Below are 12,295 nucleotides of genomic sequence, written 5' to 3'. Positions count from 1 at the left end.
TCATGCCTTGCTCTTCGTTTGTGGAGAATGTTTTGGGTTTGGTCTAATAATTTCTTTGTGCATCCATGCTTTTCATTAACTTTTACATGTTGAGAGTTCCCTTTTTAATAACCTGTTTTAGTATATTTTGTTAACTTTAAGTTGAAATATGTTTGGGTTTGCTCTTTTCGTATTTATTTGAAGTTGAAATTTGTTTAGAGATCTCAACTTATTTTTTGGCATTCTCTGGGTTACCTGTTTATTTGTTAAAATATGTACTTGAGCAATAGAGCTAGCCAACCCCACCGAAACTTTTTTGGTTCGAGCCCAGGCCAAACTTTTTTGGCCAAAGTTTTGGCTGCCCGCTTTTTGGCTATTATTGGCAAGAAAATAAACTAGTTGGCTAGAGAGCATGGATGCCAAAAATTTCACAACCATGGATGCAAGATCCAAGATTTGGTTATGACCAAAAGGTCGGTGTGATTGTGGTCACCATCCAATCATATCTTAAATGCAATCTAATTTGTTTCTCCACTATACATGTTCAGTAAAAAGAACTTGTTTTCAGTTTGATATATATGTTATGATTATGCATTTTACTTGGTAGGCTGAATAGATTTTATATTCAGCTTAACTTGGACGAAGCAACCGTTTGATAATATACTCTAGGCAGCGTGCTAGTTGGTGCTTGTGTCTTGGCGTTTTAAAAACATGTGTTCCAATAAATTGTTTCCCATCAAGTATATGTTCAAATTGGCGTCTGGAGGTAGCACGACACGGTTTGTGGAGATAGCTTACATGATCTCTCAGCGTGCTAATTGGTGCTTTTCTTGAAGTTTTAAAGACACGTTTTCCAGTAAATTGTTTTCCATCAACGACTATATGATCTGATGAATGTCCGGAGGTAGGAAAGGACGGCATGATATGTGAATTATTTGTCGGTGTAAACTGCACCTGTGGCCCTTTAACTTTGGCCAGTGGCTACTCCATGAAGTTGAAAATGGTTAAATCGACAACTTGGTCGACAAATTGGTGCACTTTAGTCAAAATCGCACATGTCTGTCAAATATAGCCAGTGCGACATGCTGACTCGGACTAGGCGAACATGGGGGAGGTGGAGTAGCATGTAATTTTGCAAAATGCTTCCTGACCTTACAAAAATCCTGTCGTGATGTCCCTACCTGCTGATAGCCGATGGTACAGGCCTAGAGGACCAGTCGGTTCCTCCACGTGGCCGTGCGCGGGCACGACTGTGACAGATGTGCCCGACTTACAGCCTTAATGGTTGGGGATGAAGGTGGCGGCTATCCTATCGCACGGTGTTCACGTTGTGATCGCCGGTGGTGGTGTTGCCGTGAAACGTGAACGAAAGGGCTGGGCTGTGAAGGCCGCAAAGGTGCCACCCGTGTCTGTCCGTGCCAACTTTCGTCAGTATGTCACCGTGGCAAGATTTTGGACAAAAGTGAACCTGTCGTCCAAATCTATGGACTAAATTGGAAGTACAAGTGGGCCGTCGGTATATTTTACTCTTTGTTGGGATATCTTGCATAAAGTGGAGCTAGTTCGAAAGGCTGGAGTGACCGTCTTGCAGGAGAACTGACCCGCAGAGTGTGGATCGTCATAAGAGTCCAGGACTCCAGGTGCTGCGTTAGAATCTTCAACAATTCAACAAGGTATTAAAAAAATATAACCGAAAGGTAGTATGGTATTTGAAATTCGTAATTCAGTGAAAAGAAACAATTACGGTATCTCCGCAGGACAGGTGCATTGACTAGCATGGTTAGCTCGCTCAGTGCCATGTCTCCGACCAGTTATGAGCTAGTTGAGGCACTTCATGGAGTTCTTGCTGTGTGTTTGACCTGATCAATGATTTGACTATTTTGCATTACTCATAACTGAATATAATAAAAGGTTATCTGCCCCGTTTTTGTTTTCAAAAGAAGAAGCCTGCATCATAGCTTACTTTGTGATTTCTGAACTGTGCTGCTGCGCATCTTATTTTATACTCCCTCCATTTCACAAGCGTATTTTGTTTCATTAAGACAAGGCTTTGGCCAATAATAACTCTATTAATATGTGTTTTTACATACATGAAATTTACATCAATAGATTTATCTTTAAAAGTTCTTTCTAATAATCATGATTTTGTATCATATATGTTACATATTAATAGTGTAATTTTTGGTCAAAGTCTTGTCTTAACGAAACAAAATACGCCAACTTTTGTGGAATGGAGGGAGTATTATGTTGTGAAAAAAATTACACATGAAAGCTTCCTATATTTGGGTAGATAAACAATAAATCAGGCAAGAAAAAAGAGGGGCGGAACGATCGTCATTATAAGAATATACCGTAATACCAAACAAAATAATGAGAATCTGCCGCAATGACCAAACTTAGCATGTCTCATGTGTGGGAACCAACCCACTCCCTGTCATTTTGTGGGGCATACCCAAAAAACCAACACAGTGCTCAAACAACGCTGTTGAAATTCGTGTAAATTTCAGACTTATTTTTACAATAGATATAACATGCAAATACCGTGCCACAAGATTTTGAATCCAAATTCGATCTATAACTTGATAAACAGAACGAAGAGACTTTATATCTGGACAGATTTGTCTTTTCTCGTTTCTTGAGGTGTGCATCAAACTTGGATTTGAAATTTTATAACGTAATATTGTGCATGTTGTATTTTTTTTTCAAAAAGAATTCCATTAGTTTTTTGAATGATGAATTCGGGACTTTGCACTGATACACTTCAATAGATGTCGCCGCCATTTTCAGACAAGTCGTAAACTATGTGTAGGGTACATGTTGAAAAATTCCTGTCAATTGTATAGAAACTCACTGGGCGAGAGCCGAGAGATACTGATAGTTTGTGTCAATCATTTGGATGTGCTATTTTTCTTGTTCGTTGCCATTGTAGTCAGGGGCGTAGCTAGGTGGAGGCTGCCTAGTGCACAGGCACCAGGGTCCAAAAGGAAAATTAGTGCTAATTACACCTAATTTTTGATGGTGCACCATGGACTAGCAGCTTCAGGACACCAGGCTAAGGGATTTTTGGTCGAAATTGCATATAAATTTGTATTCTTGTTAAAGTTGTGCACCTGGATATTTTTTTCCTAACTCCGCCCCTGATTGTAGTTGCAAATAGCAATACCAGAGGATGCCAATGCAGTCAAAGAAGTGTTGTGACCGATTTGGCATATGCAAGCGTGACCTTTTTTTTTGACCAGTATGTGCAAGCGTGAACTTTCTCCCGTTACACAGCAGCACGGGAGGGACACAGCATGCGAAGGGTTGTGATGGCTATGGCGGGGGACGGAGATAGCGAGATGTGCCATTCGTGAGAAAGGGATGGGGAGGAGGAGCGGCGGCGGCAGGATGGTTACCGGAGGTGGGGATGGAGGCAGGGACGGAGGCGGGGAAGGTCCATACGGCGCAGCTGCTAGGGTTCCCGCATCGGGAGACAGAGACATGGCGAGGGCGAGATGGAGGTTGGGAATAGAGAGTCGTATCGGGGACGAGGGGAAGGGGAGAAAATAGACGCGAAACGTTTTTCACTTGGCGGTGGCATTTGCTCCGTAATTTTGGTCTGCTCCATGTTTTTCAGTTCCGAGAATCTCCAAAATAGGTGCTCCGCGTTTGTGAAGGAAATTGGACTAACTTCTTGGATCTAACTTTTTGGAGTTTTTGTGTTCGGTGCTGCTCCGTGATGAATTTCAGAGAAGCGGGAAGCCAATGAGTTGGCGAACACACACTAAGACTTGCTGAACTAGTACCGAGCCGTCGTCCGGCATCGATGAATTCCGGTGGGATGGATTAGTACAGAAAACGAAAGCCATTTACTTTAATCTTATGAAGCATACATAGATTCCAGTAAAAAAAAGAAGAAAATTGAACGTCAGACCAAGAGCGATGCCTTCAATGCTCGTTGTTGGGTCCTATGAGTGAAGACTGAAGACCAATGCTTTTTAGTTTTTCACCCTAGAACTCGATGTTCCAAAAACAACACCAGTTGTTCGTTGAAGTTGCTGGGTCCCAACCCGTAAAAGACAGATCAAGCCATCAAGGGATTTTGCTCCGTAGAGAACACCTCAGTACCGTTGTCGGATCAAATGCTAAATGTCGAAACATCATCTTCACCAATGCCATAGCCGTTCATCTCCACCTCCCTGCCAAGTGCGAACCTCAGAAAACTGTTGAATTATCCCTCACGTGTCGAATGTGCCGATCAAGGGGTCTCGAGCGACCCAAAGCACCGCGCTATAAGATCTTTGGTGCCACCAGTGAACTGACAATGTCATTGGTATAAAATTGGACTATTGGCCAAAGCACAAGATAGGATTTTTAGAGCGGCCACACTGTGGAATCGAGAGCATCACTGACTGCGACCTAACACATCAGCATTGGAACTCCCCAAGCAGCATGCGACATCTTCAACCGCGACCAGACTGACCAACTCCGGTTGGACTGGCCAATCGGACCATCCTCTCATCATCTCATGATCCCATGTCTAGTCCTATCTATTTCGTCTAGTTTTTTTTGTTACCTTGTAGTGCCTTCACATATTGAAGCCGTACAGGTTTTACTCAAACATCTAACCCACAACTAATGAAAGTCTAAATGTAACTATATGCATATTCTATACAGATTTAAACTGCAGCGGCACAAAAAGGATGGAGAGACGATGCCACGGTGGGTAGCCATTGTTTACTTGAGAAAAGAGATGCATAAAAATCTTTGTTCCAATAGAATGGTAGAAAAAAACCGACTGGGATGACAAGTATTTTTTCAAGAAACACATAGCAAATCAAACAACTTCGTAACGTTTCTGAGAGCGCCACCGCGGTGCAATCCTCTTATGGCTGTGTGCATCGATTGATGCAGAGGCTGGGAAAACATCCTCCTTTTCGAAAAACAATCGTCTTATGGCGCTACATGAATCACGATCGTAGTTTGAAGAAGCCACTTGAATACTTGGATTTGTCTAAAATGTCTCACTAATGTCTCGATTCAATGCTCCGTCGGTTGTACTGTAGCAAACGTACAACACAGCAGCAGCAGTAAACTCGGCAGCATCAACTCCTGCAGCTCATCATAAACCGGCTATCACAAACCGTGAAAACCACGTTTATCTAAAATCAGATTAGTTTCTCTCCAGTATACTGCAAATGGATCTATTACTGAATCAGAATGGGAAATTAGCAAGCAAGCAACTGCGAATTGGTAATGGATGAGCAATACAGATAACAAACCCATGTTCAGGTTTAGGAACAGATCATGTCATAGTGCAGTATACAAGTTCAGTAGGGAATCGGGGTCATCATCCCTTCGGATTGGAAGGGGTTTAAACTCCAGTTTGAATTCCCTTTCTATCTAAAGTGATTCTGCCTACTTGCCAAAGTAAGAAGGCAACAACAATTTCCCCGCAAAAAAGAAAGAGAGAAGGCAACAACAACATGTTGCTAGTATGATCTGATGCATTGCAGGGTGTTCCATCTCCCTCCTGTTGAAGATACAGACATGCATTTTTTGTTCACATCAGGTACCTACACTGCATAGAGAAGAAAACAATGTCATAAGTTGTAAGCAGTACCTTGCACATCTGGAAAAAGGATAGATAGGCTGATCAACTACTGGAAGTTTATATATAAGCCTACAGCTGCTGCAGCTTACATACCTACCAAGGATTACAAGCTTCAATTACAGAAAACAAATATGACTGTAAACTATGAAAAGCTTCAGACAGCAGAAAGCAGGACCATGGAATAAGTAAAACTTCCATGGTGTAAACTGTGAAAAGGTTCAGACAGCTTCTTCTTTAATCGATGATACACCAACTTAGGTGTATTCTAGAAAAAAAAAGAATAAGTAAAACTTCACACTTCTTTCCCTAGACGTCTGTACAGAGATCAAACAAGGCAGTTACAGCTTTACCAGTTGCCACATCCAAACTGCAACAATTCATCTTATGGTGGCCTCCACTACTTCCTAGCAATATCACAGTGCAAATGACTTGGCCTGAAAATAGAAACAATTAGCCTATATCAACATTCCTAGACCTTGCAAATAGTTTTAGTTCTTTGTTGGTGAATCCATAAGTTCAGATATTCATGGAACATATATAGGGAATCACACACATGCCCACAAACGCCTACTTGCCACAAACAACATAAAAATATCAGCACCAAGAAAATATATAAGAAAATCACCAGCATTCTGATCTCAGAAGGTTCCCACTTACCAGAGATCTATAAGTTTAGAGAATATTCGCGAACATTGTTTTCAGATTTGTATCTTCAGTCATTTTTTCCAAAATCTTGTCACTGGAAACAATAAATTCTGGTGACTTGCTGCACTCTGCAGGTTGCGTCTCATTTGAAAACAACAATTTCGACATATGATCCTTTTGAGCTTGCCTGTCATATTTGCTCTTCTCTTGTGTTCCTTCTGCGATTAGATTGTATGTATGAACAATCTTTTTTTGGCCTATTCTAAATGCCCGGCCGATTGCCTGCCTTCCTACAGAAGGATTCCACACGACGTCAAGGAGCACCACTCGTGATGCTCCAATAAGGGTTATGCCTTCCCCACATGCTTTGGTCGATGCAAGCATGACCTTGGCCTCACTCTCCATGTTATTGAAGTCATTCATCAACTTTTGGCGAGTTTCAGCGTCGTCGTCTCCGCTCATACTCAGGATCTCTTTGTCTTTAGTCCAAAGGAACTCACTCCTCAGCTGTTGCATGATCAAGTCCAATGGTTGAAGATATTGGCTGAACACAAGCACCCGCTCTTTTAGAGGTTGACATAGACGGACAATCTCGAAAACAAACTTTGTCTTAACTCCTTCACATGGATTCAGCCGTAAGCTCTCCAATAAAGGTTTGTCCATAACAGATGTTAATTGGTATGGCAATTTTTGCGTGCTAGTGATGAGGGACGGGTGCACCGACGCAAGGGATATCTTGTATTCGAAATCAAGATGGCCATTTGTGCCACTTTTCGTGCGACTGTCCTCCAGCATTTTGATGATTTTCTTCTGGTGAGGAAAAGGGTTCAGAATCACAACAGATTCCCTCAATCCCGGGAGGGATTTCTGAAGAAATTCACCGTTATAGATGTGCAAAAAAGGCTTCAATTTGTCCCGGATCTCATTGACCCTTTCATCTGTGATGTTGTCTACTGACATAGAAGTCCAGAAACCCTTGTCTTCATCCTTCCCCAGAAGCTTACTATCAGCATCACAAGTTCCTTGTAGAAGGCACAGGACGTTATACAGCTCTTCAAAGTTGTTCTGGAACGGAGTCCCTGATAGAATAATTCGTTTTTTGGTACGGACTTCTGCAAGAACCTTCCAGATAATGCTTTTCTTGTTCCTTGGCTTGTGTCCTTCATCAAGGATCAGTAAATCGGTCTTTTCAAGAAGCAGCTTTCGCATCGTTTCATCATTGCTGTTTTGTTTGGCAAGCTTCGAGAACATCTCGTAACTCATACCGAGAACGGAACTGCCCTCGCACCAGGATCTCACCTTCAGCACTTTCCTAACTTTCGGGCCGAATTTATTTACGGACAGCCTCTGGGCAAAATCTTCATCATTATCAACTATTCTCTTAATAGTCTCATCTCCACCCCAGTTGATATCGCAGGAACTATACACGTGAATAGGTACCTTGGCGTTCCATTTTCCGATCTCATCTTGCCATGTGGCCAGCATCGCCTTGGGAGCGATGATCAGCACACAAGACCGCGGGAAAAGCACGCGGTAAGATTGAAGAAATGCGATTGTTGATCGGGTCTTCCCCGTCCCTGGGGCGTGGGAAATCCAACAGCCTCTCAGATCATCACTGTTGATGTTGTTCTTCACGTCTTGAATCTTAGTACCCCCTGCCAGATTCTTCCACATAAATTCAACGGCTGCCGCCTGGTATGTGAACAAGCCTTCCTTGACCCCAGGAATAAGGTCCCAGACCGAGCCAGCTTTATGATCAACAATTTTGCATGTTCCTTCATACCCCATTGATGTTAGCAAATTATTGATACTCAAGTCTAGCTGGCGATCTGCCCTCAGTTCCCTTTCAGTCGACACTTTCCCCTATGAAAGGAGAGAAAAAGAGGGGGAAATTATGATTCGAGCAGAATAAAGAAAATGGTGCTATCTGGTCACTTCTGATAAGGTTTTTGTGAAAGCATGTTGGAGGGAATAGTGGCTTACCATATCTGCCACTACGTGTCTGATTTCAAGTTGGATGAAGTTGCAGCGCCTGCACCAAACTCCAATTTGCTCATCAGTAACGAGGTCATGCTTCCCTTGACTGCACAAAGTTGCTTTGTCCCCAGGTTTTTCTTGCCCATTATTGCTCTTTTCGCCCTGAAAAACAGTGGTGCAAGGGTTATGGGCTGAATAAATATTCACGAAATATGAAATGTTTGCATTTAATTTCTGAAAAAGAACCCCAAGGGCAACTCAGACATGCAGAAGATGTATTCTTATTCTTTGGAAGAAGAAGACTGTAGAAGAGGGCACGATTCCCACCGGACAGTAAATATAGATTATATTTATATTTTCGCAAAGGTGGTTGCCTTGGGGGGTCAAACCTTGGTGAGCAGCCAGCATACCTCGCTGTACTACCACTAGGTAAGCTCGGTTCTTTGTATTCTTATTCTTAACAAAACAGATTTGGTGCAGTCAGCATCTAATAATGGAAAAACCCCTATTTTAGAAGAAAGTCAGTTGCTGAAAAAGGAAAACAAAGCCGTCACTTCAGCCAACCAAAAAACTGCAAAACACCGTACAGTTATTGATTACTCTCTGTTCGGGTTTACAAGGCTCCTCTTGAAATGGTATAACCAAGGCATAGTACAAAGGGAGAGAATAAATATTGATTTACTGTTGAAAAACATTAGTACCATGGCAAAACACTAGTGCAAAGGCAAAACTGGCTCAATGCATGCAAGGGAGTTAATGTTGGATCAGAAATCAAGAGAATTAATGCGAGAGGTTAAGAGAGACCTTGTAATATTGAATTTCTAAATTTTGGAGAATGACCTTGTAAACCGGAACAGAGGAAGTATTTAACAGAAATAATTTATTGAACTCTTAATCTCAAGTTCTCGGATCTGACATTTGTAGGGTTTAATTAAAGATAAACTTTGCAGAAAAAAATCAGTTATTCTTGGATGCCAACAGTAAGTTATCTCTTATATTGTCATGGTATTATCTCCATGTAATCTAAATCTCATAGTTTCAAAAATCTAAATCTGATCTATGAAACTGCAAATCGTACAGTTATTGGTACCTAAGACTTGTAAGAAACAAAAAGGTTCATTTTTGTTAGTGTTCTACACATGAGAGAACTATTCCAACTAAAAATGCACATTTGCATAAATGGAGTAAATATATGTTCCAAAGCATAAGCATAATAAGAATTGGCATTGACATAGCAGAGTTAAGTACCTCCTCACAGCTTTGAGGGCAAACATTGGTGGACTCCATGCAAAAATCCATTTCAGCCCACAGTTCGTCCTGAAGCTTGTTATGGTCTGATTGTTCTTCAACTTGATCTTCATCCCCGAATGAGAACACCAGAGGTAACCTGTCTTCGTTCTGTGCTTGTGCAGGAGCTGAGCCGTTTTCTATTTCATCAAGCAAGGAGTTGAGTAGATTGTCTGTGTCTTGCTTCGTCCACACCCGTCCATGCTTCATCCTCTGAGGAAGCAAAGTATTTGTGTTGAAGCATATGTCGCCACTCTGCATATTGAATCTATCCGTGGGATTCCCTGCATTTGCAGCATAATTCTTGACGTGCCGTGGGTTAGAAGGACTATCATAATTTCTGGAACCCTCCTTGACATTCTGCTGGTAGGACGCTCCATTCTTTGGCCTCCTTGAACTAGATCCCTTCCTGGCATTCCTTGCAAGTGTTCTATTCTCATCGGAGTCCTCGCTATCATTCTGAGTGTCATCGCTGTCGGTGATCTGTTCCTTGCCCCGTCTCCTCTTCGCCGGCATTCTGTCATCACCGCCGCTGCCATCGTCTTCACACTCTGCACTGGACGGCTGTGGCTGCGGCGGAGGCGGCACGTCCTCTTCCGACTCTGTATCGATGCAGTACGGCTTGCTGCAAGTTCCTTGTCCGAGCAGCTTCTTGTCTAAGCATGCCCGGTCCTTAAAATTTGACCGTGTGCGCTGCCTGATACTTTTGGTGGTAACAGCGTTGTCTGCATTGTCCACCAAACATAAGCCTTCAAAAACCCTCTTGCCGATCGGCGTGCCCTCGCCACCTGACCTGGCATTCCCACCAGCATCGGCATTGCTGTTAGGCACCGGATGCAGTTCTTCCCCTGCCTCGTCAGATTCATCATCCTGTTCTTCTTCTTCTTCTTCCTCCTCCTCCTCTTCTTCTTCTTCTTCTTCTTCCTCCTCCTCCTCCTCCTCCTCCTCCTCCTCCTCCTCCTCCTCTTCTTCTTCCTCCTCTTCTGCTGCGTGTGCGTCATCAGTCGCTTCTTCGTCTTCACCGTCATAGCGGTCGTCTTGAATGCTGTTCCCGTTCTCCCCCAGTTCCTTCTCCGCTGCCTCTTCCTCCACAGGAATGCTTTTCCCGTTCTCCCTCAGTTCCTTCTCCGCTGCCTCTTCCAGGACAGGAATGCTGTTCCCGTTCTCCCCCAGTTCCTTCTCCGCTGCCTCTTCCTGGACAGGAATGCTGTTCCCGTTCTCCCTCAGTTCCTTCTCCGCTGCCTCTTCCAGGACAGGAATGCCGTTCCCGTTCTCCCCCAGTTCCTTCTCCGTTGCCTCTTCCTCGACGGAGTTGCGTCTGCCCTCCACCTTCTTCTCGCCCTTCATCGCAACCTGAAACTCACTGTTATATCGGGGTTGCCAACTCTCATCAGAAGTTTCCGAACACACATCATCCAACCCATCATCACCCTCTTCATCGTCGTCATCATCATCGGACTCAGAACTAGACTCAGACTGAGACACCAAAGGAAACTGATGCTTGGGAGGTAGCGCTGCTCTTTGCTTCCCCTTCCGCGAACGACTACTTGATGCAACGAGCGAGCCGGCCTGCTTCGACGGGGCTGCGCCATGCCGACCCGAGCCCCCGCCCTCGGCATGGCCGCGTCTCACGCGCTTCGCCCTGCCAGAATCACCCAGAGGCTCGTCGCTGGATGAGGGACGCGAGGGCAACGACCGCAAACCCCCACGCCGCCCGCGAGTGCACTGCTTGGCGGAGCGCGTCGCGCGGCGGCCTCCCCTGCCCCGCGACCCGGAGTCATCCTCCCGTCTGCGCTTCCTCGAGGCAACGGGCGCGGACGCAGCCGCCGCCCTCGCGCGGCCGCGGCCTCGACCTCTTCGCGCGACCGAAGCCTCGGGATCAAGGCCCCGGTCGTCGAGGGGCTCCTCCTTGACGCGCCCCAGGACCTCGCGGCGCCCGGCTGCTTCCTCGTCGCGGATGTCGTCGTCGTCGTCACCGGTAAGGTTGACGACCTCAGGGCGGGACGCAGCCGCCGCCCTCGTGCGGCGTCGAGCGATCGCCGCCGCCAGGCGGCGCTCCAAACCACCGGAACGCCCCGCCTCAGCGCTCCTCTCTCTTTGACCGCCCGTGCCAACCGACGAGCGGGACTCCCGCCGGCGGTCGGCGTCGTCGTCGCTGTCGGGGATTTCTATGCGCGACTTACGCTTGGAGGCCGGAAAATCGGCGGCCGGCGGCATCGCGGCGTTGTTGGCAGGCAGACGAAGAGGCGAGAGCGGTAATATGGGTTTGGGGGTTTTTGGCCTCTCCGTTCCGTGGTCTGCTTTGCTTTGTGGCTGGGCTAGCGGAGAAGCAAGCGTGGTGCGCGTGTATTGATCGGGAAACCTTTTGTTGATCTGGCAGCACGCAGTCCGACAGGCGGGGCCAGCCAGGGGAACGCGATAGTGCCATCGTGGCTCGTGGGACTACCTGCCGTCATTCTCGATCAGGGCTAGTTCGGTTATGTCCATTCCCACCGGGATTGCTGCCACTTTAGTGCATTTTTTTCCTAATTCCTCTCAATCCCTGCAGGAAATGGTGCAACCGAACTAGCGCTTAGGGGGATGTACTCCAGCGGCAGTTTTTCTTTTGCATTGATGATATTCCAGCTGCGGAGAAGGTCCTTCCAAAAAAAACTAAAAGCTGCGGAGAATGAAACGTCCCAGCCTGTCCAGGAGGCCTCGAGGGAGGGAGGAGACCCTCCGCGAGCGTCTCAGCTTCGGTGACGTGCTGCCCGTCACTTTGCAGTCATTTGCAGGTGGGACCGGTCCCATGCGTCAGTGTCGGTAAAGCTACGG

At 45.5% G+C, this 12,295-nt stretch overlaps 1 protein-coding gene across 4 annotated transcripts; it reads right to left on the bottom strand.

The window, feature by feature from the left end:
- Positions 1–5,186: 5,186 nt before the first annotated feature.
- LOC100831563 (SNF2 domain-containing protein CLASSY 3-like) lies at positions 5,187–11,814 on the bottom strand. 4 transcript variants are annotated; one of them, XR_002965730.1, is made up of 5 exons: positions 9,443–11,814; positions 8,201–8,356; positions 6,230–8,080; positions 5,923–6,006; positions 5,187–5,539 (listed from the first exon to the last, which is right to left on the bottom strand). XR_002965730.1 is itself a non-coding variant. In XM_010237473.3 (4 exons), the coding sequence occupies exons 1-3, from the start codon at positions 11,696–11,698 to the stop codon at positions 6,245–6,247; spliced, it is 4,248 nt and encodes a 1,415-aa protein (XP_010235775.2). In that variant the 5' UTR covers positions 11,699–11,814; the 3' UTR covers positions 5,187–5,539; positions 6,230–6,244. The 4 variants fall into 4 exon arrangements, 2 of the variants coding, with proteins under 2 accessions (XP_010235775.2, XP_014756400.2); XR_002965731.1 differs by having other exon boundaries at positions 5,187–5,534; XM_010237473.3 differs by lacking the exon at positions 5,923–6,006.
- Between the last annotated feature and the right edge of the window lie 481 nt (positions 11,815–12,295).

Source organism: Brachypodium distachyon, chromosome 3, assembly GCF_000005505.3.
Source record: "Brachypodium distachyon strain Bd21 chromosome 3, Brachypodium_distachyon_v3.0, whole genome shotgun sequence".
NCBI lineage: Eukaryota > Viridiplantae > Streptophyta > Magnoliopsida > Poales > Poaceae > Brachypodium > Brachypodium distachyon.
Note: the sequence above shows the minus strand (reverse complement) of the source record. Positions and strands in the feature narration are given on the sequence as shown.